The sequence below is a fragment of the Rhinopithecus bieti genome, unplaced genomic scaffold, assembly GCF_001698545.2.
Source record: "Rhinopithecus bieti isolate Rb0 unplaced genomic scaffold, ASM169854v2 scaffold_2888, whole genome shotgun sequence".
NCBI classification, from domain to species: domain Eukaryota; kingdom Metazoa; phylum Chordata; class Mammalia; order Primates; family Cercopithecidae; genus Rhinopithecus; species Rhinopithecus bieti.
This window is the reverse complement of record NW_016804209.1, coordinates 1,955,763-1,982,785: the sequence shown is the minus strand read 5'-3', so window position 1 is coordinate 1,982,785 and position 27,023 is coordinate 1,955,763. Positions and strand designations below refer to the sequence as shown.

The following is a 27,023-nucleotide window of genomic DNA, read 5'->3' as shown; positions in this document are numbered from 1 at the left end:
CTAATGTTTTGTTGTACCCACATCCTCCCTTATTTTGGCAGAAGGAGCACCCTTTCCTTTATATGGGAGAGAAAGAGCAAAGGTTGTGTACGGTCGCAGCCCCATTTATTCGCCTGGTGGTTCCAAGTTGAGAGTTTCCACCTGATGTCTTGCATTTTCTATGGGAAGTAGAAAGTAGGGTTTTCTGAGAGTAAAGGAGCCAGGGAGGGGAATAGAGACTGAGCTGCACTGTAGTGCCACAGGCTTCCCGAGGTTAAGGGGAGCACAGTGAACACCGGTGTTAGAATAAAATCAGCCAAAACATGGATCTCTATGCTTGGGTTGAGCTCTGCTTTCAACTGAAACACTGATTTGGTCTTCCTAGAAACAGCCAAAATGTTACTCATCCTTAATTTCGTGTAGTATTTTAGAAATTACCATTTTGCTTTCTGGGTAGAAAAACATTAAAGCTGGACTCCTGTTTCATTAGTTATATGATTTAAGTAGATAATATATGATACTGTAAATACCAAGATTTCCACATTAGCTTTTTCTGAATTTTTTAAAAAATTAAACATGCACATTCAGTTTACTCCCACAATCCAAAGGCATTTTGAATATTTGCTTCTTATTGGAGGAGCTCTTGTGTAATGGGGCCCCTTAGGGTGAGGCCTTCGGTGCACTTCCTGCTGAAAGCTGCTGGTCACTAATAGCAAAATGTGTTTTATGTTGGGTCTGTTGACTCAGACTGTGATGGGAAAAGCCAGTGGAACTTTTAACATGCCTGTTTTAAGAGTGGGTAGAAAATCAGCTGAGGGATATGACCTTCCTAGAGTAGGCAAATACTTTCTCTCTGTTCAGATTCTGTAAATATTAAAGATTTGTCTAAAATATAAAAAGCTTCTGCATAACAAAGGAAATGGGAGAAAATACTTGGAAGCCATGTACCTGATAAGGGATTAATACCCAAAAGATGTCAGGAACTCCAACAACTCTATAGGAAAAAAAAAAAAACCCAAGTACTCTGATTAAGAAAAGGACAAGGGACCTCAAGAGAATACTCAAAAGAAGACAGCTAACAGATACATGAGCAAATGCTCAACCTCAATAATCATTAGGAAGATGCAAATTAAAACCACAGTGAGATATCGCCTCGCAACTGTTAGAATGGCCTTTACCAAAAAGATGGAAGATAACACGCTTTGGCAAGGGTGCGGGGGAAAGAGAATGCTTATGCACTGTTGGTGGGAATGTCAATTAGTACAGAAAACAGATGGAGGTTCCACAAAAAACAAAAAATGGAATTATATGATTCAATAATCCCACTTCTGAGTGCTTACTGGAAAGATTGAAATCTGTAAGTCAAAGAAACATCTACTCTTACATATTTTCACATGTTCATTGCAGCACTATTCACAGTAGCCAAGTTGTGGAATCAACTTAAGTATCCATCATTGGATGAAGAGATAAAGAAAACATGGTATATACAAATAATGGAATGCTATTCAGCCTTAAAAAGCAAGACATTTTGTTATTTGTGACAACATGGATGGAATTAGAGAGGATTATGCGGAGTGAAAAAAGCCCAACATAACAAATACCACAAGTTCTCACTTACATGTGGGATCTATGACAGTTAAAATCCCAGAAGCAGAGAGTAGAATGGTGGTTACCAGAGGCTGCGGGTGGCGGAAATGGGGAGATGATGGTCAAAGGGTGCAAAAGCCTCAGGCAGGAGGAATAAGTCTTATTTTGAGATCTGTTGCACAGTGTGTTGAGTATAGGTAATAGTTCAGAAGTGTAAATTTCAAAACGCTGAGAGTAAATTTCAGATGTTCTCAGTTACAAAAAATGTTAAAACACTTGAGGCAATGTATATGTTAATTAGCTTGAGTTAATCATTCTGCATTGTAGTCAAAAATCATAGCATTACTTTTTACCCCAGAAATATACACAACTATCATTCGTCAATGTATTATTTAAAAGTCTGTAAGCAAAAAAATAAAGATTCTCAAGTCCTAGTTTTTTTTTTTTTTTTTAACTTACCTCACAGCTAATTGCTGAACATTCTGCTATGTATTTGGCAAAAGTAGAGAGTGAAAGGAACAGAAAATTATGACATGGGAACAATTCAGTAAAATTTTCATCTGTGCTGGCGGCCCTTTTTGATTTCTTACAGTAGGCACAGTCTGCAGGCTGCTTCTGGGCTTGCCTGTGGGTAAGAAGCTCACATGACTCAGTGTTGGCTGACAAAAATGGGCTTTTCCTGGCCCTCATGTAGAATTTTCCTTAAATTGGGCGTGAGGATTGGTTGATCACCCTTTTCCTTAAAAAAGGGAAAATTTCATAATTTCAGTGTCAAGCCATCCTATTGTCCCCTAGTTCAAGAGTGATCTGCTTAATGTCTGTTATAAATTATTATTGCTGTAATTTATGGATAATTTCATTGCCTCTTCCCAGTGGAAACAGGTATCAGCCCACACACAGAACACTGTCAGTAGTCATAGGATGTTTTTCTTCTTCTACCTTTAAAGCTATTTGTAAATATTTAACAAAGAGAACTTAACTGCCATTATTACCCCGTATTCAGAAGCGCTTGTTTCACTGAGGGAACTGAGGCTTTCTCAAGAGACTCTTTTGGCATCCTAAACAACTAGCATTTGTGGTTAACATTATGGTAGCAGAAGCCTGAGTCATGAAAATGGTACTTAAAGATGGAAAAGATGTGTCAATGTTGAGCCAGCTGTTCCCAGAACAGGATCTGAAGTTTCACATGCTGTCTGCAACATCGCTAAGATGGTGAGAAATTGATCTGACAGAAAGCATCTGCTCTGGTTTGTGTGTGAGTGTACCTGGATGCGCGTATTTTGTTATTTGTCCAAACAGTCTGTATTCTAAGTTTTGAAGTTTAGAAACATGACATGGAGAAAGACAAATAGAACATAATTTATCTCACTGACATACCACAGTTGCTTCTTATTCACAAGAAACATGAAGAAATCTGGTGCTTAAAATATGACCCTTATCTTTCCTCTTCCATGTGGATGAGTCATCTCAATAGCAATCAAAACAAGTTTGAAACCTGAGTTTTCATGTCAGGCTGCCTGTGTGTTGCTGCAGCCTCTTGCTGGTGGTGAGATCCTATAATGGGCTGCATATACATGTGTTTAGGAAACTTACATTCTTCACACTGAATGCTATCAGTATGCTAAGGACATAGGAGGACCTAGGAAAGCTATGAGAAAGAAATGTATTGGAGAAAAAACAGGAAGATGAAGGGACTGGAACGAGGAAGGAAGAAGAGAGAAGGATCTGCCTTTTGGGAGGGTGTGTTACAATTAGGAGCCGGCCTTCTGCAGCCAGATGTCTCATTTAAACCTGGACTTCCCAGTTACTAGCTGTGTGACTCTGAGTGAGGGAACGTGCCTCTCGTTTGCCTCAGATTTCTCGTAGGTAAAATGAGGACCATCAATATTGCCTGCTAACTGGATTAATGCTCTTAATTGCAACAGAATCTGGAACAAAAAAAGGTCTGAGTATCAGCTGTCCTTTATTATCATCAGAAATGCTTAGATCTGCACTGTCCAAGATGGTAGCCACTGGCCACAGATAGCTGTTCAGCGCCACTCCGAACTGAGATATGCGGTTAAGTGCAAAATACACATGAAATTTCAAAGACAGCACAAAACAAAATGTATCAAATATTAATAAGTTTTATATCATGCAGATGTTGAAGTGATAATGATTTGGGGTATATTGGGTTAAATAAAATAGATTGTTAAATTAATTTAACTCTTTTTTAATGTGGCTACAAGGACATTTAAAATGATACAGATAGTTCACATTATGTTTCTGTTGGATAGCGCTGGTCTCTACACTTCCCTTAAATGGCAAGACTGGAGCAAGAAAATCAAATCCTAGATTTTACTGGCGAAAGGGAAACAGTGGGGCTATTGGGCTTCACAAGCATCAAAGGCAATCTATAAAGACAGAGATAACATGGCAGAATTGAAAGAAGCCGCATCATGATGCAGCCTTCAGTTCGCATCCCATGAGCACAGCGCTGTGCACTATGAATTGGTTTTTTTTAATGACTCCTATGCCAATGAGCAGCACAATTACGATATTTATGTAGTTGTTTGAAGTTCAGATGTTTCTGATGCAAATGTTTAATATGTTCCAGAGTTTTTTCAACTTTGTTATTTTTTCTTTTTTAACACTGTGAGCATGAAAATGTGCAGTTGGCCTGGGCCCAGGCCTGCCTCTGAGAGGCCACCCCAAATCCAAGCTTGATTGGCATTACAAAAATGAAATCTTGATGCCTAATAAATGCATATGTTCTGAATTTTTATGTTCCATATTTTGTGTGGTCTGGAAAATATATTTGCTTTTAAAGCAACAACAACAACAAAAGCACAAAATGGAGATATCCGTGTGTTCTAAAAGGAAAGAAGGTACTGCCGAGTTCAGATACCCCAAGGTCATCTCGTCATTGCTGGGAGGAGGTGGGGGGCCCTGTCCACTGCACACAAGTTGCCCCCAGGAGTGTGCTGGAGGTGGGGGTTGGGATGGCCTCTCAGGGCATTCCAGATGGGACAGAATGTTTTCAGGGAGATTTGGCTCTGGTTTTGACTAAGCTTGATTTAACTTTATCCTCCCTTTTCTTGCAGTGAAATATGAGGAATTATACTGCTTTTCATTCAACCCCATGCTGGATAAAGAAGAAAGAGAGCAAGGCTGGGTGCTGATTGATCTTAGTGAAGAATACAAGCGGATGGGCCTCCCTAATCATTACTGGCAACTCAGCGATGTGAATAGAGACTACAGAGTGAGTGCGTGAAACGCAAACACTGAAGCCACATGAAATTAGGATTTCAGCCAGCTTAGCATACCTTTATTTTTATCTCCTTTAGGTTTTAGAGCTCTTTGTAGATATCCATGTGTGGATTTCCAGGTGTCTCTTGGTTAGTGCCAGCTGTATTTCCAACCTGGACCTAGAATTAAAACGTTTGAACCAGAGAAGCATAGAGATCATCCCTTCTAGACCCTTCATCGCATGGTTGCAGAACTTGAAACCCAGAGAGGCCAGGGGGCAGGCCTTGTGGACAGGCAGTTGGTGGGAGAGCTGGCCAGGATCTCATTCTCCCATCAGGTCTTTTTATAGTATAGTGAGTGATTAGTGGGCAAGTCAGGGAGACTCTGATGACAGTTTGGCACCAGCTCCTCTGTGTGCTCACTGAGCCCTTGCTTGGTACACAAGGTCACCAAGAGGCTTCCCTAGAGAAATATGGCTACACTCACAGGAAGGAATATGGAGAGGCAGGGAAGCTAGAGTGGCAGAATTGATCCCGTCTTCTCCTTAATGACAGGCTTACAGATCAGGGGTGGTTTCACTATTAATTTTTAAGATATTTAAGTAACAAAAGTATTGTGAGAACATCCTAGAGAGTTTCTCAAAAGGCAAAAAAAAAAAAAAAAAAAAAAACACCCATCCCATTTTCAAAACATTCTTATTTTAAAATGTTCCTCCTAGTTGTTTTCTCATCTGTATATTTGATAACTTTTTTTTTTTTTTTTTGTGTTGCAGTATTTATTATTATATCAAGCTTATTTGGTCAAAATTAAAAATAATTTTTTTTTTTAGTTATACGTTAAGTTCTAGGGTACATGTGCATAACGGCAGTGGCTTGTTACATATGTATTACTTTGCCATGTTGGTGTGCTGCAACCATCAACGTCGTCAGCCCCATCAATTCATCATTTATATCATGGTATACTCCAATGCATCCATCCCCCCTCCCCCTCCCATGATAGGCCCTAGTGTGTGATGTTCCCTCACATGAGTAAGTGATCTCATTGTTCAGTCTTCCCACCTATGATGAGAATGCGGTGTTGGTTTCTTCTTCTTGTGATAGTTGCTAGCTAAGAATGATGGTTTCCAGCTGCATCCATGTCCCTACAAAGGACGCAAACTCATCAGAGAAATGCAAATCAAAACCACAATGAGATACCATCTCACACCAGTTAGAATGGCAATCATTAAAAAGTCAGGAAACAACAGGTGTTGGAGAGGATGTGGAGAAATAGGAACACTTTTACACTGTTGGTGGGATTGTAAATTAGTTCAACCATTATGGAAAACAGTATGGCAATTCCTCAAGGATCTAGAACTAGATGTACCATATGACCCAGCCATCCCACTACTGGGTATATACCCAAAGGATTATAAATTAGTCTACTACAAAGACACATGCACACGTATGTTTATTGCGGCAGTATTCACAATAGCAAAGACTTGGAATCAACCCAAATGTCCATCTGTGACAGACTGGATTAAGAAAATGTGGCACATATACACCATGGAATACTATGCAGCCATAAAAAAGGAGAACTTTTTTCTTATGTAAGTAATGCATATTCATTTATTGAAAATTGGAAAACATAGAGCAAAAGGATATTAAATCACCTAAAACTGCCATCATTCAGAGATAGCCACCGTTATTATATCTGGCCAGTAGTCTGGGATTTTAATGTATATATAAGTTTTTTATGTATGCACACACAAACTTGCTTAAACATACATAACAAAAATGGAATCATCACATGTGCCTTATATTCTGCTTTTCTTCACATACATATTGCGACATTTTTCTGTCAGTAATTATATTTTATAATATATTTAAAACACTGCAGAGTATTATCTAAATATGGCTGTATCAACTAATATCTACCTGCACTCTAATTTTTAGACATTTAGATTGTCATTACTTATTACTATTTTAAATAATGGAGAACATCCTGGTAACTATACCTTTGCCCATATTTTAATTTTTTAAAAGATAGAATTTTAATGTAATTTTTATGTCAAAACACCTACACAAAGTTTTGTACATGTTGTCAAAAATAATTGTGGAAAGCTTGCACCAATTTCTGTAAATTCTCAGTCATGAATGCTTGATTCCTTATACCCTCACCAGCAAAGAGTTAAAGTTTTTAAGAATCTTTTGATACCTTGATGGTGGGATGAGTGATTTCTTATTTTAATTTAATCTTTGTATCTTGATTTCTTGAGTTGTAGCTTTTTATATATTGATTGACAATTTGTATTTTATCTCCTGATAAATGACCGGTTACATATTTTGAATTCTGATTATTTTCTTGACCTTGTCACAGGGATTTTCTTGCGGTTCTTTTGTTTGTTTGTTTGTTTGTTTGTTTGTTTTAAAGAAACAGGGTTTCACTCTGTTACCCAGGCTAGAGTACCGTGCAGTATAGCTGACTGCAGTCTCAAACTCCAGATCCCAAGCAGTCCTCCTGAGTAGCTAAGATTACAGGCACATGCTGCCATAATTGCTTACTTCTTCAAAATTTTTATAGGAACAAGTTCTCCCTATGTTGCCCAGGCTGGTCTTGAATTCCTGGGCTCGAGCAATCCTTCTGCCTTGGCCTCCCAAAGTGCTATAATTGTGAGTCACCATGCCTGGTCTCATGAGGATTTGCTACATTGCTATATGGTACTTATAACAGTCAATGAAATGATTGTACAATAGTCCATCAAATGAATGTACTGTAAGGTACTAAAGTATTTCTTTATTAATACGCATTTAGGCCAGGCATGGTGGCTCATGCCTGTAATCCCAACAATTTGTGAAGCCACGACGAGAGGATTGCTTGAGCCCAGGAGTTTGAGAGCAGCCTGGACAACATAGGGAGAACCTCATTCCCACAAAAACATTTTAAAAAATTATCTAGGCATGGAGGTGTGCACCTGTAGTCCCAGCTACCTGGGAGGCCAAGGCTGGAGGATTGCTTGAGCCTGGGAGGTTGAGGCAGCAGTGAGCCGTGATTGCGCCATGCACTCTAGCTTGGGCAACAAAATACCTTGTCTCAAATTTTTTAAAAATGGCATTTAGATTATTACTTAGACTTTTTTTTGCCACGTGAATAATTCTTGATGTAGTATCTTTATGCGTATAATTTCTCCCAAGGAAAATCTTTCCAGAATCTACCAAAAGGCATAAAGGGCCTAGATTTTTTAAAAAATTTCAGGCAGATAGGACATTGATGTTTTAGTTTTTGATCAGTATTTGTTAGTTTCTAGTCCCTTATATTGCATTCAGAACACATGGCCTATGGAATTCATATTTGGGGAATGTTTTGAAGACTTACATCTTCACAAACCACAGTATTCTATTAATTTTTAATAAATATTTTGAGTCTGGAGAAAATGTGTATTCTCTGTTTAGGCGTGAAATTTTCCTTTTATCTAAATTGAATTTCTTATTATTTTGGTCCCTTTGCTCAGGTGATTTCTGATAGAGGTATGTGAAAAAATTCCTGTTACGATTGTGATTGGACATTTTCTCCTTAAGTTCTAACATGTTTGCATTGTATATTTTAAAGTTAGACGGTTTAGTACGTAATGATTAAGGACATCTTAGTGTGTTCTTTTTGTCAATTTCACATATCCCCTTTTCCTGTGAATTATTTAAACTTTTAATTATGTTTTTTTTTTAATTGAGATGGAGTCTCGCTCTGTCGCCCAGGCTGGAGTGCAGTGGCGCAGTCTCGGCTCACTGCAAGCTCCTCCTCCCGGGTTCATGCCATTCTCCTGCCTCAGCCTTCCGAGTAGCTGGGACTACAGGCGCCCGCCACCACGCCCAGCTAATTTTTTGTATTTTTAGTAGAGACGGGGTTTCACTGTGTTAGCCAGGATGATCTTGATCGCCTGACGTCGTGATCCGCCCGCCTCGGCCTCCCAAAGTGCTAGGATTAGAGGTGTGAGCCACTGTGGCGGCCTTTAATTCTATTTTATATGATTATATTTCCACTGTTTCTTTCTCTTTGTCAGAATTTGCTTGGTGGAGCTCTGTTTAACCTCTTCTTTTTAACCTTCCTATGTAAATGTTTTATCTTTTTAAGCTGAGTTTGGTTAGATTGTTTTTTACTCAACCTGAAAATCTTTTTTCTGTGGTGAAATACTATCTGTGATATTGTTCTAGATATAATGTATTGTGTGTTCTGTTAATTATGCTTTTTCCTTTTTCATGTCTATCACTGGATGGTTTTTCCCTGTATTTGCTTGTAATTATTTCAGAAGTATATATCCTATTGCTTTTCCTCCACTGTGTATCTTTCATTTAGAAAAAAAGTTACTTAAATCATCCCACAAAGTAGAGAAGGGAAAAAAGAAAAAAAATGTTATTTGTTTATTATGGCGCACTTATGATGCACACAGGACTTTGAAGAATAATGGAGTGAACGCCTGGGACCTGTGTGTTGTATAAGAACGAACATTGCCAGTACTAGTTAATTTCCCAGATATTCCTTCCAGTTGTCTCTCGCTCCAGCATCAATGTCTGCAATTTGGCATTGCCATTCCCTTGCCTTTATTATAGCATTTCTACATTTCTAAATATAGGAAGTCCTCAATGTCAGCAGGTTCTTGGAAACTGTGACTTTGAGTGAAACTATGTACAGCAGATCCTCAAATAACATCATTTTGCTCGACATCATTTTGTGATATGTGTGAGGGAAAAAAGGTGTTGTTTTGTGTTCTTTTGCTTAAAGTTGCCATTGCCAACAGCCTATGGGCATTGTTGAGCAAGGACTTACTGTAATAGTATGTGGTATTGTTTTGCATGTTTTTATGTTGTCTGTACTTGGTCTGAGTATGCTGCATAGAGTTCTCTGAAACTTGGCTTTTCACTCAACATGGTAACATTTGTATTTGTGATCTGTTTCATTTGACAAATATGTACATAGTTACTACATGCCAGGTACTGTTCTAAAAACTTGATAAATATTAGCAAGTATTAATTCTATGAATATTATTATTATTATTTCTACTTTACAAATGGAGAAAGTATGACAGAGAGATTAAGTAATTGCCTAAGGCACAGAGAGATTAATAACTGTTGATACTGACAGCTCCAATTCCTTCATTCTTCACTAGTGGGTTGTATTCCATTTCACAAATATACCATAGTTTTAAAAATTACTCATCCTTCTCTCTTTTTTTCTTTTATTTGGTGTATTTTGTTGTCACGAATAAAGCTGTTAAGTGGCTGTAGTGGCTGTATATGTCTTGTACTGTATTGTGTTTCTACTTAGGAGTAGAGTTTATGAGCTAAAGAGTATATAGATTTGAATTTTACTAGATTCTGGAAAATTCTTTTCTAAAGTGTTTGCATGGACATATTGACCTGCTTGCAAGATATGAGTTCTCATTATTCCACAGACTCCCCAACAGTTGGTAGTGATGTGATATTTGCTGGTACTCTTCTTTGTTGACCCCACATTGCACTTCTGAGAATTTACTCTATGGATTTAATAGCATACACACACACTGATACCCAAGGTTATTTTATTTTATTTTATTTTGTTTTGTTTAGTTTTATTGAGACAGGGCCTCGCTCTGTTGTCCAAGCTAGAGTACAGTGGGGCGATCTCAGCTCACTGTAACCTCTGCCTCCTGGATTCAAGCAGTTTTCCTGCCTCAGCCTCCCAAGTAGCTGGGATTACAGACACCCACCACCACAACCGGCTAATGTTTGTATTATTAGTAGTATTTTTTGTAGAGATGGGGTTTCACCCTGTTGGCCAGGTTGGTCTTGAACTCCTGACCTTAAGTGATCTGCCCGCCTCTGCCTCCGAAAATGTTGGGATTACAGGCGAGCCACCATGCCTGGCCCCCAAGGTTATGTTTTTGAAGCATTGTTTGTAATAGCAAATATTAGAAGAAACCCAAATATCTTTAATGGGGTCAGCTAAATAATTTTGCTCTATCCATGTGATTAAGTTAGTGCATAACCATTAAAGGAAATGTGGAAGATTCCTATGTGCTGATAAAGACTACTAAAATATATTGTTAGGTTAGAAAAAGCAAGGCACAATATGGTGAATATAGTATAATACCTTTTGGCTTAACAAAGGAGAGAGAATAAGAACACGTTTGCCCAAAAGTGATAACCTAGGCTGGTGTTGGTAATGGGGTGGATGAGACACTAGGATGAAAATGGGATTTCTTCTGCTTCAGCACCACTGGATGCAATTTGGCATTGTTGTTCCTTTGCTTGTATTGATAGCATTTTATGCAACTTTTTGTATTGTTTCATTTATGTAACCATGTGGATTTATTAACGGATCTTAACTTTGAGCCAAACTGATTTGTATGAATTGGATCTTAATGTGGTTTTTGCACTGACCTGATCAGCTAGGGAGGTTGAGCTTGTATTTCTTGGCCATTCATGTTGACTCTTCTATGAATTATCTACTGACATTTTTTCTCTTTTTTTTTTTCTATAAGATTATTTGTCTTTTTCTTGTTGATTTGTAGTTCTTTATATATTGTAGCCAATAATTTGTTATAGTTTATAGCTCTTGCAGATATCATCTCTCAGGAGATTCTGATACACTGTTCCAGTGTCTTCAGAAGTTTTGAGTTGTCAGTCTTTCTTACTATGTTTTGTTTTTTAGCATACTTTTTTTTTTTTTAAATCCTGGTCTGTTTGCTAAACTTTGTCCCAATTTGACACTGTATAAATCCTACAATTACATTTTTACCAATTATGATTATTATGGCTTTATAATCTTGATGTCTTAAAAGTCAGTTCCTTTGACATAATTCCTCAGGATATCTTGAATTTATAGATTATTTGGACTAGAATGGACACTTTCATGATGCTGAATCTTCTTCATAATTACACTTAAATTTAACAAACATAGCGTTAATCATTATAAAGTATCAGGCTCATGTAATCATACTAATTTGTTGGCATACTAAAGCTAACTTTTGCAGTGAATTTTTAGCCTTGAAATGAAAGAAAGGAAAATCCAAGTTGAGTAAAGAAAGTTGGATGCCCTTTTTGTTAATATGACACATCCTTGGGCAAGGAAGAAAGTGAGGCTGAACCACCTCTTGTGGAATAACATCTCCTTGGAAATACAGGTTCTTCCTATTTTTGATGAGATTTCCTTCTAGAATTAGGGCATAAACATGACTCATGTTCAGTCACTGAAGTCCTACATTGCACAGACTGCAAAACATGAGTTACTCAGCTTTTCTTTTCGGAAGCAACACACAGCAAAACAAAACTAACAAGGAACAAACTGTTTTGAAGCAGAAAAGGTAAAAACCTGGGGGATTTTCTGATTTTGCAAATATCACTGAAATGAGGGGAAGATGATGTATCCTGACTTGTCACTAACTTAGCAAGAGAATAAAAGTTATCTTATTTCAGAAAATTTGTGACTGATAATCCGTGGAGGGAGAGACATCCAAATCCATTCCTTTTGCTTTTGACCTCATGGCTGAGAAAATGTTTACTTTTTCCTCCCTTATTTTACAAGTTATCTTATTTCTTCTCACAAATGCTTTGAGGTTGGTGGGTCAGGAAGTGTCATTTGATGGAAAAGAAGCAATTGTCCATGATGGAAATAACAGCCGACGTAGAATACAAAAAACTTAGATTCTAGAACCAATTCTGCGATTTTCTTTAAGTGTGGCCTTGGGCAGGCTAATTATTATTATTATCTGTATCATCTTACTACCATCGCTATTTATAAGACACTTTCTTATGGTAGTCTAAGTCTCTAAGCTCAGATTTCTTTTTATACCTAACCCTTGAAATGGTCTTTATTTAAATAAAGTAGTTGGTATTCATTGCTAGGTTAAAGTTTTAATCTATCTTGGAATAAAATATAAAATACAACCCAAACCAGTGATTTCATTAAAGCTCATTTATTTCAGTTATCCACAGCTGTATTTTATGTATCGTGCATTATTTTGTTTTGTTCACATATACGTCATTTTATCCTGTTCATAACCTCCTCCTTCTCCCTGTTCATCATAAATTCCTTGAAATAAATTTTAGCACTGAAATGTTTAAGAAGATTGTGTGCATTGGTATCTCTCAGTTTCTGACAACTCTTACCCCAAAGCTCTCAGTCGAGTGATTCGTCCTTGGAGGTCTGAGTGAAACTTTTGGATTGCATCTTAGATGGCTAGTAGACTGCAGTGATACTGGAAGATTCTATCCAGGTTAACAAAGATCAGCTGTCCTGGGCGTGTGAAATCTTCAAGGCCAAAAACTTATTCATTTCTGCCCTTACAACTAAGAGTAATGCCTGGCATATAATAAGTACTCAGTAAAAGCTTGTCGAATAAGTGAAAGAATTACCAAAAGATTCCTCTTGCCAGGACAGCACCAAGGGATGTGCGCACTCCAGAAAGGTCAATTAATTTAGTGGAGCACAAAGAAAATCCGTTTGCTTATTCATTTTAAAAAATGGTAAAATGATTAACTTACTAATCCACTTTCATTAACTAAGGCAGAGTCTATGTGAAGAAAATTCAGGAGAAAAACATTTTCCATTCCTCTGAACTTCTCATATTCTCTCCGAATTTTGTCAGGTGGTTTTCCAAACCAGACGAAATCTTGAGAGGCAAACTGAGGTGTTTGAAAATTAGCGACATATGTTGCATCATTGTGTGCATTATTTATTGTCAGAATTTTGACTACAACTCTGTGAGCTTGTTGCAAAAATGACAGCAGTCAATGCTAAGATTGTTTTACTTTTTTCATTGTGATTAAAAAATGCATAACATAAAGTTTGCCATCTTAGTCATTTTTAAGGTATAGTTTAGGAGTGTTAAGTATATTGACATTGTTGTACTATAGATCTCTGGAACTTTCCATCTCCAGAACTGAAACTCAGTACCCGTTAAACAACTCCCCATTCCCACCTCCCACAGCCCCTGGCAACCATCATTCTACTTCTTGTTTCTATGAATTTGACTACTTTAGATTCCTCATATAAGTGGAATCATATAGTATTTTCTTTTTGTGACAGGCTTATGTCACTTAATATCCTCAAGGTTCATCTGTGTTAATGCATGTAATAGGATTTCCTTCCTTTTTTGGGCTGAATAGTATTTCATTGTATTGACATACCACATTTTGCTTATCCATTCATCACTTGATGGACATTTGGGTTGCTTCCATCTCTTGGCTGTGAATAATGCGCTGTGAACATGGTTGGTGCAAATATTTCCTTGAGATTCTGCTTTCAAGTCTTTTGGACATACTTCCAGAAGTGGGATTGCTGAATCATGTAGGATTTGTATTTTTAAGTTTCTGAAGAGCCTCCATACTGTTTTCCATAGTGGCTGCATAATTTTATATCCTCACCCACAGTGTACTAGGGTTTCATTTTGTCTGCATGCTCACCAATACTTGTGTTACTATGTTTTCATTCTTTCATTTTTTAGTAGTGGCCATCCTAACAATTGTGAGTTAATATCTCATTGTGGTTTGATGTTGATTTCCCTAAGATAACAATTTACTAATAGTTTCTCCCATTCTGTAGGTTGCTTTTTCACTTTTGATTGTGTCCTTTGATGTATAAAAGTATTTAAGTTTGATATAGTTCCATTTGTCTAGTATTTTGTTTCCTCTGCTTTTGCTGTCATACGTAAGAAATCAGTGCCAACTCCAGTATCATAAAGCTTGTCCCTTATGTTCTTTTCTAGGAGTTTAATACTTTTGGGTCTTATGTTTAGGTCTTTAGTCCATTTTGAGTTAATTTTTTTTATGTAGTACAAGATATGGCCCATCTTTATTTTATTTTATTTTTGCATGTGGATATCCAGTTTTCCCAGTACCATTTGTTGAAGAGACTAACCTTTCCCCAATGAGTAGTCTTGGCACCCATGTTGAGGAACATTTGAACATATACATGAAGGTTTACTTCTGAATTCTCTATTCCATTGGCCTATTAGTCTGTCTTTATTCCAGTACCACACTGTTTGATTGCTGCAAAATAGATATGGCTTTGTACTATATTTTGAAATTATGAAGTGTAAGTCCTCTAACTTTGTTCTTTTTCAAAATTGTTTTTTGCTATTTGGGGTCCCTGGAGAATCCACATGAATTTTAGGATGAATTTTTCTACTTCTGCAAAAAATGCCATTGAGATTTTGAGAGGGATTGCCTTGTGTCTGTAGGTTGCTTTGCATAGAATGGACATCTTCACAATATTAAATCTTCCGGTGCATGAACACAGGGTATCTTACCATTTACTTGTGTATTTAATTCCTTTCAGTGGTGTTTTATATTTTGAAAGTAGGATTGTTATGTTAATTTCCACTTGACAGTGCTATCTACTTTGATGAAATCAGGACAAATATCCATGCTTCTAGCTTGGTAAGAGGTTGTATCTTCATGTGTTAACTGACACTCTGAATCTACTTTTCCCAAAGGCATTTTAGCTTCTTAGAGTTTTCCAAGCAAGTGTGCATCAGAATGCCTTATAACTTAAGCTCTGACCCATGGAACTTTTTCCACTAAACCCAGTGCTCCGGGGAAGCCAGAAATCCTTGTAACTGGTATTGTGTTCTTAGAGGGGAGGCCTCCACCCCTGATGCTAGCCTGGCCACTGGTGACTGGGCGCAGGTTGTTGAGCTCTTGGTCCTGGCACATGCCAAGCCATCAAAGTCTACATATCTCTACCCTGTAGAGAGCGAGCTCTGGTGCTCTTAGAGGTCAGGAGATGGTCTTCCTTCTTTGTGAATCAAGAGGGCCATGAATTGGGGCCAAGGAGAGTGGGCTCTGGGTGTTGATTTTCTCTGTTTGATCTCATAGCACCAGCTATGGTGCACACAGGGCCATGATGCCAGTGAACTTAGGTGTTTATTTAGCCTTAGAAGGCCATAAAAGGGCCTGGCAGGAGCTCCTAAGTTCCCAGCTTACCTCTTGCTCTTTAAAGAGGCTGTGTGAAATAAGCATGTTGACAAATCTTGCATGTTGCTTACTCTTATTTAATCATGAAACTTTGCAATTCCTTAGTGTTGTTACAAGGAAGAAGGTAGGTAATTTCCAACTTACTGAAAACCTACTTATTTCCTTTTAAAAACTGTTGTTTTAGGAAAATGTTGTTGGTCTGGTGCAATGACTACATGTCTCTTGAACCTCAGACAAACAGGTGTGGTCCATGTCATAGTGTTCTAGCTGGCTGACTTCATGGAGGTTCAGACACCAGATTGACATGGGGGAGGGAGTGCAGTGTTTTATGGCAGTACTCCCAGCTGAAGCTCTCTGGGTCCAAGTTGGTTGAGCCTTCTGTTCTTGGCAGATTTTCCTTCAGAGAGTCAGTGCCACAGCCCATGTTAAACTCTTTGGTAATCTTGTTTCCTAAAATGCCAGGTAGAACCCTGAAATTACACTTGAGGCCTGTGAACATCTCTTCTGTGGCCCTTTTATTTCCTGCTCTATGTTGTTCCCCATTCTGGTAACAAAGACAGTGGAGGCCAGCAAGGGAGGCATCATCACAGAAGACTTTATAAGAGGCTTGGATTTCAGTTGTGGGTTTTCAATCCCTACAACCCCATTTTCCAGAGTGATAAAGGTGGGTTGAGATGGACACAGGACCTGCAGCTAAAGTATTTCCCCTTGATATGGGTTGCTGTGTCCCCACCCAAATCTCATCTTGAATGGTAGCTCCCATAATCCCGACGTGTCATGGGAGGGACCTGGTAGGAGGTAATTGCCTCATGGGGACCGGTCTTGCCCATGCTGTTCTCATGAGAGTGAATAAGTCTCACGAGATCTAATGGCTTTACAAAGGGCAGTTCCCCTGCACACGCTCTCTGGCCTGCCACTATGTAAGACGTGCCTCTGCTCCTCCTTCGCCTTTTGCCATGCTTGTGAGGCCTCCCAGCCATGTGGAACTGTGAGTCCATTAAACAATATAAATTACCCAGTCTCAGGTATTTCTTTATAATAGTATGAAAATGGACTAGTACATCCCTGCTGTTACACCTGCTTGAGGACTCCCTTGATATGCCTAGGAAGATGTTTGACATCCAGGAAGTAAAGAGGTGCTTGACATATCCCAGGAAACTGCCATGGGGGTGATCTTCACATTGCGAAAAGATTGATGGACTGATGTGAAAGCAAAATGTGTTGAGCAACAGTAGCCTCAACTGCTATCACTGTTGTTACCACTAACATTTGTTTTGGATTTAGTGGTTTATAAAGTGCTTTGCCATTGGTGTTACGGGATTTGATCCATCTGTCAACCCCATGAGATATAGTTGCTGCAGTATCACTTCCAGAGATTAGCGGACCACAGTGCACCGTGTAGTTTAGCTTCCCCAGGGTCATGAAGTTGCTCAATCAGAGCCAGGTTCTAAACTGCTGATTTCTGGTTCTGAAATGCAAGATCCTTCCAAGGCACCATTCCACTGTGGTAATCACTTTCAGGGTTGTGTAGAAAGAGTACATCTATTCTTACCACTTATCAAATCAACACATAAGAAACAAAAATCCAGCTGCTACATTGCGTGGTAACGTGCGGCACATTAGGAAATCTGCATGGACTGAAAGGTCAAGGAAGAAGCTTCCTGAAGGAGGTGGAACTTGGATTGGTCCTTGAAGAACAGATGGGATTTGGGAAGGTCGGGGGCAGGAGTGTCTGGGGAGGCATCAGCTTGCGTGATGTGTCAGGGCCAGGAACGCACACTGGGCGTGTCAGAGCCACAGAGGTAACCTCCTGGCTTAACCAGTGTGCTTATGTTTTAGGAAAACTGTCTCCCGGGGTCATTCTTTCAACCAAATCCTGGCAGTTCAGGTTTTCTCAGCCAGGATGCAGAATTGCAGTTTGTCTCTTGTTGATGAAAAGAAGGCTTCATTGTCACTGGTCTTGCACAAAGAGCCCTTGGCGAGAGGTGACAGTGCACAGGGACAGAACACTAAGGGTATCTTGCATTCCTTCAGAATGATTACATGGAATCAGCAGCACTTCATTCCTCTGAAGTGGCTTTGACTTTCCTCGAAATAACCTCCTCTGTAACCTCCTATAAGCATGGTGAAGTGGAATTTCTGGGGGCAGTTCGCAGGGCATTACTAGATGGCCTAAAAATCCCTTTGTATTTTCTGGTGACAGGTTTGTGACTCTTATCCTACTGAACTGTACGTTCCCAAATCGGCCACGGCACACATCATAGTGGGGAGTTCCAAATTCCGGAGCAGACGGCGATTTCCTGTCCTTTCTTACTATTATAAAGATAACCACGTAAGTCTCGAGGCATGTTTTTGTTTTACGCTTAGCTTTTCTTGTTTTATCCTAAGCAGGCATTTTCTAGCTGCCTTGTGCTGTGCGTGTGTGTGTGTTTGAATTCTTCAGAAGGTATGTGGATATTCCTGTGCATGGTATGACATGATACAACTATGCTAAGTCCTTATCTCGTGTAGCCCTCCCATGTTTGTTTGACAGTAGCGTAATGATTCAGAAAATGACTCAATAGATTCAGAAAATCCCTAAAGCTAATCATCCAAGTGAATACTGTCCTCTTCTAAGTGGGCACCTTGGGACGCTCATTGCTTATTCAGTTCTGGAGATCTGTGGCAGGCCTATTTTAGAAAAGCCCCTGAAGTCCATTGCCCATTCTTTTTCTCTATTTTTTTTTTTTTTTTTGAGGCAGAGTCTTACTCTGTTGCCCAGGCTGGAGTGCAGTGTTGCAGTCTTAGCTCACTGCAACCTCTGCCTCCCAGGTTCAAGCAATGCTCCTGCCTCAGCCTCCTGAGTAGCTGGGATTACAGGTACTTGCCAACATGCCCAGCTAATTTTTGTGTGTGTGTTTTTTTTTTGTATTTTTAGTAATTGAAGGGGTTTCACCATGTTGGCCAGGCTGGTCTTGAACTCCCAACCACAGGTGACCTGGCCTGCCTCAGCCTCACAAAGTGCTGGGATTACAGGCGTGTGCCACTGTGCATGGCCTTATTACCTGTTTTTACCTGTGTTCTTTTGAGTATCTTCAGTATAAGAAATCTTTGATTATAGAGAGCATGGGTTTTATTTTTTAAATATTATTTATAAAAGCCAGAATTGTGTTTGTCTGTAATAGGGACTCTAAGTAACAGTGGCTCTAATAGAATAGAAGTTTTTTCTCTTACATAAAATTCCCAGGGTGGGCAGTCCTGGCCTGGTAGCCTGGCCCCACCCCACTTAGCCTTCAGGTACTCAAGCTCCTTCTACCTTTCTACTCTGCCATCCCCTGGACTTGGCTATGGCCTGCCTGGTGCAAGAGGTTGCTTCAGTACAGTCACCACCCACACATTGCAGGTGGCAGGTGACGGAGGGCTAATGGTGTGTGCCCAGCTTTTTGAGGGAGGCTTCCAGAAACTGCCACATGACACCTCCCTTTCGTCAGAACTGCACAGGACAGGTATGACAGTACAGCGTTTTGGGTGGCCATTAAAACAGCTAAAACTTAGAGTTCCATTACTGTGGAGGATAGGAAAACAGATTTGGACGAGCAAGAATGCTCTTTACCACCCACTTTTAAAAGGTAGCAAAAAACCACCTTTAAAAAAGGTGGTTTAAAAAAACAAAATGTTATTTGGCTCTGACCAGGTGAGAGAGAAACTTTAGTTTTTAAGCTAGATAATACAGTTCTGGATTCAAAGCCGAGTGAGGCTATAAACAGAGAGGGGAGCGTGCGAGTGTGGATCCACACGCCTGCACCTATAGCCAGCGGGGTAGAGCAGGGTCTCAGTCAGATTCTACAGGCTTCCAAAAATATCTTGAGCAATGCCAGCTTCATCAGAGTGAGCACATAGCCTTCTCTGTTGGCTAATTTGAAGGAAAATATTCATTTCGTGGTGAAAGTTCTGTGAATTGGTAGGATAAAATTATCTTCTTTTAGTTGCATTCATTGCTCTTCTTCTTTTTCTAGCCCTGAATTAGGGTTTAAAGTATTTTATTAACTCCAAATATATTTCAGCCTGCACAGAGCTGGAGCACTGGTTAGAGGCAAAGGAAGATGTGATTTTTTTTTTTTTTTTTTTTGAGACAAGGTCTCACTGTCACCCAGGCTGGAGTGCAGTGGCACGATCATAGCAAACTCTTGAGAGTTCAAGGGCTCCTCGTGTCTCATCCCCACAAGCAGTTAGAACTGTAGGTACATACCACCATACCTACTAAGTTTAAAAAAATGTTTTTGTAGAGAAGGAAATTTTTTGTAGAGGCGGGGTCTTGCTGTGTTGCCTGGGCTGGCTTTTTTAAATTTTATTTTATTTTACTATTTGAGACAAGGTCTCACTCTTGTCTCCCAGGCTGGAGTGCCGTGGCACGATCTTGGCTTACTGAAGCCTTGACCTCCCCAGGCTCAAGTGATCTTCCCATCTCAGGCTCCCGAGTCACTGGGACCACGGTGTGTGCCACCCTGCCCAGCTAATTTCTTTTTGCATTTTTTGTAGAGACAAGGAAAGCCATGTTGCCCAGGCTGGTCTCAAGCTCCTGTGCTCAAGTGATCTACCTGCCTCGGCCTCCCAAAGTCCTGGGATTACAGGCGTGAGCCACTGCGCCTGGCTTTTTTTTTTTTTTTAGAATAAATAGAGATATGAAATTTCATGATGTTGGCACTTGAAATTAGGATACTGGTAACATGCACTTTTTTTTTGTAGCATGCGTTGATTACAGAAGTAAGAGAGAAGACGAATCCAGGAGAGGGAGAAAGGATCTTTTATTGTTGTTTCAGAGGTGTTTTATTGTTGTCTGTAGAATATTTAAAAAGTGAGCACAGTGTGCCTAGCACCTCCCTTTTTATATTCTTGAGACAAGGGACCTTTTGCTTTTTGTCAGTGTGAGTAGCATCAGGATTAAATGTGTTTTGTCTCAGAAAGGGGAGAATTTTTAGCAATTAGACCTCAGAGGCAGCTTCTTTCCCGGCTGACGTCAGACTCACATAGCTCCATGCCTGCTCCCCCAAGTGCTATTCTCTACTGAACCTCCAGGCCTGAAAATGAACTCACCCAGCATAGTTAGAGCTTATGGGTATTCATTTCCCATATTTAAGATTTTAAAGCAGAAATGACTTGAAGCTCTAGCTCTTCTTCCAAGGTACAGAACAGAGATATGTTTCGAAGCAGTGCTGCGTGATCGGGTTACCCCAGCGAAGTCCTGAGTGAGCACACACTTGCCCACCCACTCTCCTACCCCATGAACTGAAATCTGTTTTGCAGGTAGAATAATGATCAAATTTGTGTTTTGTAACAATATTTACATTTTAATATCAAGATTAATTATATAAATGCTTCTGATTTGACTAGGGCTTTTCCTAAAGGGAAATTTTATTACCAAAGGTGTAGATTTCTGTGCTTAATGGAAGACACTGAAACACCAGAGTAGTTATCTGTGCTGTCATTGCTCACGGATGGCCATATAGAAAACAGGCAGTCTCCCAGAAAAAGTGAACAGGTCCACATTCCATACATTTGCTGATCTTTCCTTCTTCTCTTTGGTTATTTGAGACATTTTAGGCTGACGAGTATGTATTCCTACCCCGAAAGAATTTATGCTTATGAATAAGGTAACTACATTTTATAGTGAAGATACTGTTTCCTGTGTATGTTACCAAAGGGACGCTTCTGATTGTGGTGGTGAGATGATGTGCCTAATGTTGGGCACTGGGAATTGACTAGATTAGGAGAAGCTTGAAGTTTACATGATTTTATGAATCTGAAGTTCTGTTTGATATAAAGGCCCCTGCTGAGGGTCCATCTTTCCCTTTGTATCAGCTGTTACCATACATAGTGTTAGGTTGGTGCAAAAGTAATTGCAGTTTTTGCCATTATTTTTAATGGATATGATCACATTCTTTCACCCCCGTGGTGAGGGAGGGATTCCTGCTCTAGGTTATAGGGACAGCCAGACACAGCACTTGACACTGGCCAGGTGAGATGAACAGCAGTTTTACTGGTCACATATACTCACTGCCAAGGGGAGGAGGCCACCACAGCCCATGAAGGGGCACATGAGGTTGCACTGAGGAGCAGAGTGACAGCCAGGGGCTGTGAGAGGCAGGCTGTGTAGTATCAGGGGCATGGGGTCACCCTTGGTTCCTGCAGGAGGATGCGATTAGCTTGCGTGCATCATTCCATGGCTGGCGGGGAACTGAAACCTGCTACCGAGGTACGGGCAGGAGCTGCACCTGGTCTGCTGGATAAGAATTGTTTCACTCAAGAACCTTATCTGCAGGAGCAGAGCATGGCAGGGAACTTGCAGTGAAGCCATTTGAGACCCTCTCAGTTTTACCATATGTCGAAGCAACCCATAATACTAATTTTAGGCCTTACCGCACCGGTTATGTGGAGCCATGTGGGCTCCCTTGGAATGTCCGGTTATTAACAGCTTTACAGATCATGGTTAGAGATGCTTAGTCATGTGTGTTCAGAATTCTGTGTATCTTTCTATGATAGTTCTTAGAATTGCTATATCCTTTGTTTTTTATTATGTTACGATTTTTTTTTTTTAAGTTTTGCTTTAACATGGTGCACAGCATGGTCTCCCAAATTTATAATACGCATTTCTAGGAAACAAAACTCTAGAAGATTTCCAGTGGGGCAACTTTCCTTAGGAAAAATACAGACCTTTTTGGTCTCTTTTTATACTGAATGCTTATTGAAACTTCCTGTGTGTTAGGCACAGTGCCAGGAGTTTTACGGTGTTATGCCCCTTATCACACCCTGTAGTTTTAATATTTGACACATTTTATAGATGAGAAAACTGAGGATCAGAGAAGACACATAAATTACCCAAGATCATACAATGAGTGAGAGCACAACTGGGACTGAAAGCCAGGTCTTCATGCTGCATCTTTATGTTTTGGGATGGAGTCTCGCTCTGTCATCCAGGCTGGAGTGCAGTGGCATGATCTCAGCTCACTGCAGCCTCGACCTCCCAGGTTCAAGCGATTCTCCTGCCTCAGCCTCCCAAGCAGCTGGGATTACAGGCGTGCACCACCATGTCTGGCTAATTTTTGTATTTTCAGTAGAGATGGGTTTCACCATGTTGGCCAGGCTCGTCTTGAACTGCTGACCTCCAGTGATTCACCTGCCTCGGCCTCTAGAAGTGATGGGATTACAGGCGTGAGCCACCGCGCCCGGCTTCATGCTGTATCTTAATGTTGTATTGTGCTGCCTGACCTATTTCCCCCCATCCGGGCTTATATTACTTTGTTAAGAATTCAGAATCAGGAAATACTCTGGATTCAAATCTTGGCTTCCCTATTTATTAACTGTGTGACCTTGAGTATGTTACTTAACCTCTCCGTGCCTTGGTAACTTCATGTATAAAGTGGAGCAAATAATAGGTCTTATTGTATATGGTAATTAGGCTAATTAAATAAAAATATGCAAAGTTCTTATAATAGTGCCTATCATATAAACACTCAAAAGCAGTAGTAAGCCATCAAAAATGTTGACTATTTTCATCATTAGTAGCATCATAAATGAGTGCTGTCCTTTACGGTTTGCATCTGAAGAGTTTTTAATCTGTGCTCCAACATCAGCAAGAAATGCTGCCAAGTGATACTAATACTCTGGATAATCTGTCTAGGGTGTGTATAGGTGCACAAAAGCATTGAGACTACTTACCGTTTTGCACAAAATTGAAAACCACATGTTAGCAATTACTGAGTCAATGAAAAATTCCATTTAGAGCATATCTTTGTTAAGAAAATCTAACTACAAAATATCAAAAATGTAGTCTGTTTAACATGTGTGTTTCGATTAATCGACCACATTCCATAGTATAACAGTTCCAATAAAGTTCCTTATTTAAAACTAGCTGTTCTAAACCAGAAGATAATTTGAAATAGTTGTCGTCCGTAAATTGCTTCATTTCATAATTGGTGTCTCACTACTTTAGTGAGTTTTGGTGTGTGCGTTCTCAGATTCTCACCATTTCAATATGTTCCCATCCCCATCTAACCCTTCTGATGGAATCTAAGATTGTCTGATCGCAGCTGTCCTTAACTAATATTTCTTTCTTTCTTTTTTCTTTCTCTTTCTTTCTTTCTCTCTTTTTTATTGTTTTTATTTTAATTTTTGAGATGAAGTTTCACTGTCGCCCAGGCTGGAGTGCAGTGGTGCGATCTCGGCGCACTGCAAACTCCACCTCTCGGGTTCAAGCGATTCCCCTGCCTCAGCCTCCTGGGTAGCTGGGATTGCGTGTGTGTACCACCACGCCCAGCTAATGTTTGTATTTTTAGTAGCGACAGGGTTTCACCATGTTGGCCAGGCTGGTCTCGAACTCCTGCCCTCAAGTTATCTGCCCGCCTCGGCCTCCCAAAGTGCTGGGATTACAGGTGTGAGCCACCACACCGGGCCAACTAATATTTCTTTAACCTGGATAAAGTATCATCTAAAGCCAACTCAGAATTATTCTCTTTCCAGGCAGAATTCCCTCTGAGCAGGTGGCAGACCCTGACCCCTTAAAGATCAAAGCAAACAGGACCCCCGTGAAAGCCATGTGTGTCATTTGCTTTCTGGTCCTCGGACATAGCTTGCCTTCTGCTCGCCAAGTCCCTCTTGATCCCCACCTTCACTTCCCCTTGCTCCTGGCCTCGCCGTTGCTTGCTGTTCTGTCTGCCGTGCTCACACCCTCTCATCTTTTTCTCCTCCCCACCAGTCAGGAGTGAGCCACCCTGGAGTGACTCTACTGCTTCTTTGCTTTGCTTCCCACTCCCACACCTTGTCCCCCTGAATTCTGAACCTGGCTGTAGGCCTCAGGCTTCCTTTAACCCGCTGAGTGATTGTCCGTCTCTGCAGAATGGTGCTGGCGCCCTCAGACACTGGCCCTGTGATATGTCCAGCCATTCTGTGGTTCTTCAGCTTCAGAGCTAGTGAGAAATGTCCCCACCTTTTCCAACAAGGAGCACCCAAGCCCTTTGGAGAGATCCAAACCCATGTTAAGTTGTCCTGGGTTGGGCTTTAAAGACAATTCAGCTATGGTTGGACTAAGAGTTGGGGTGCCCCTTCACGGATGGAACCCTGTAGTGCAAGCACCCTGAACAGGCTGTGACATGACAGGACTATTGGCAGTGAAACTTTCCCCTCCGTATTATCCTGCGTGGAGGGGTTCTGTCACTGCCTGCATTCTTTCACACTGTGGACTTACAGTCTCAGTGTAGATGCTTTGAGACATTCATGCATTTTATTGGGTGCTTTGTGTTTAATTTAAATGTTAAAACCTAGATTTGGCCGGGCGTGGTGGCTCACACCTGTAATCCCAGCCCCTTGGGAGGCCGAGGTGGGCGGATCACAAAGTTAGAAGATCGAGACCATCCTGGTTAACACGGTGAAACCCCGTCTCTACTAAAAATACAAAAAATTAGCTGGGCGCGGTGGCTGGCGCCTGTAGTCCCAGCCACTCGGGAGGCTGACGCAGGAGAATGGCGTAAACCCGGGAGGCGGAGCTTGCAGTGAGCCGAGATCACGCCACTGCACTCCAGCCTGGGTGACAGAGCAAGACTCCGTCTCAAAAAAAAAAAAAAAAAAAAAAAAAAAAACACCGCCTAGATCCGTAAAAGTACTTTGCCACAAAAGCCTAAGTTTTATAGCTGCAAGGTCATATTTGTACCACCTGTTCATAACTGAGGGAAATGTTTCTGCTCTTCTAGATACCATCTGACAGTGCAATATACTCTTCAGAATTGCAGGGTAGGGGACTTGCGGCAGAGAATGCAGACTGATTCCAAAAAAAATCCCCGTCATTCTAAATAGACTTGAGTCAGCATAGGTATGTACCTGCTGTCCTTCAGTATCAAACCTAGAAGCAACCTGGGCTGTCGTCACCGTGAAAGTTTCCTGTTTAGAAGTAGAATTGGTTTTTGGTATTTGTGATGTTTCTAGATGCGCTAGTAAAACAAAAAAAATAAAAGGTTGGAAAGCATTAAGAAATAATTTTTATTCTACTGATCTTGCCATTAATAGTATCCTGTACATTTGAGGAGAATGGTTATTTATTTTGTATTTCTTCTTTCAGCAGGAAAATGAAACAATACCAGTGAAAAGGAAAGCAGGTTATTTAAATGGTTTTGAATGTCATAACTTAGATCCTATCTAAACATCTCTACACATTCCTAATATTTTGCACAGAGAGGCCCTTTGTATTGTTTGCCCATTAGTGGTTTCTTTGACTTGAATTAAAAATAAACAACGCTTGATTTCCAGAAAGCTGTATCACATTTTCATAAGCTGAGGTGGACTATCAGTGAGCCAAGGGCTCTTTGTTCTGGAGACACACATAGAGTGTCTCTCATGGGTACAGTTACCTGATGGTGCTGTGTTGCTGTGACCTCTCCCACTAGGCCTCCATCTGCCGGAGCAGCCAGCCCCTGTCCGGCTTCAGTGCTCGGTGCCTAGAGGACGAGCAGATGCTCCAGGCCATTAGGAAAGCCAATCCAGGAAGTGACTTCGTTTATGTCGTTGACACCCGGCCTAAAGTAAGTGTCACCACTGCGATGCATGTCTTTGCACCTGAGTTGTGAAACTGGAGACAGGCAAAAGCTAGCTGACTGCCATCGCTTGTGCAGAGGAGCGGTTCCTCTTGGCGTAGTCAGTGTCTGGGCACCCTGCTGGCTGCTTCCTGCAGGTCTAGTGCTCCTGAAGCCTCTGATATGCAAGTCCATTTTATATTTCTCCTGCCCCTAGCATTGTGCTGGGCACACAGGGGCACCCCAGTGAATGTGGCTTCATTTTGGAGATTGTGCTCCTAAGTATACCATGTTAGTACTTGGTTTCTTTCTAAAACAACCCTTTCTGCTCTGACAATACAATTCAGTTCGGAGCTCCAGCAGTTCAATGGTTGCAAAGTACTCACCTATTATTTTTCAAATTCAACTTGTAGTAATTTATACGTATGACTTGGAAAGATTTCTAAAAGAAAAGGTAAATTAAAAAATGTATTTTTTTCATAAAAGTTCCAGGTGTGTAAAAGGTGGGTGTAGAAAAAGATCTGAAAGGTTAAACTCTGAACTTGTAAAATTCCACGGAGAAGGGAGTAGGATTTGGGGAGGCAGAAGGCTTTCTACTTGTTGATTGTTAGAAAATTATTATTTTACAATTACATATGTATTAATATATTAATTTTCTAATTTAAGAAAACCAATAGGAAATAATAGATCTAGACATAAAGGGGTGACCGACGTTGATCTTACACTTACCTCCTATTCAGCCTTTTTTTTTTTTTTTTTTTTT

General features: G+C 40.3%; 1 protein-coding gene across 3 annotated transcripts in view; it reads left to right on the top strand.

Annotated features, from left to right (window-relative positions):
- Positions 1 to 27,023, top strand: part of MTMR7 (myotubularin related protein 7) — a 117,148-nt gene that overhangs the window by 46,096 nt on the left and 44,029 nt on the right. For all 3 annotated transcript variants that reach the window (XM_017867203.1, XM_017867205.1, XM_017867204.1), the window contains 3 exons: positions 4,650 to 4,807; positions 17,926 to 18,054; positions 26,135 to 26,269. In XM_017867203.1, coding sequence (XP_017722692.1) covers positions 4,650 to 4,807; positions 17,926 to 18,054; positions 26,135 to 26,269 — 422 coding nt within the window. The remainder of the gene's footprint in view (positions 1 to 4,649; positions 4,808 to 17,925; positions 18,055 to 26,134; positions 26,270 to 27,023) is intronic.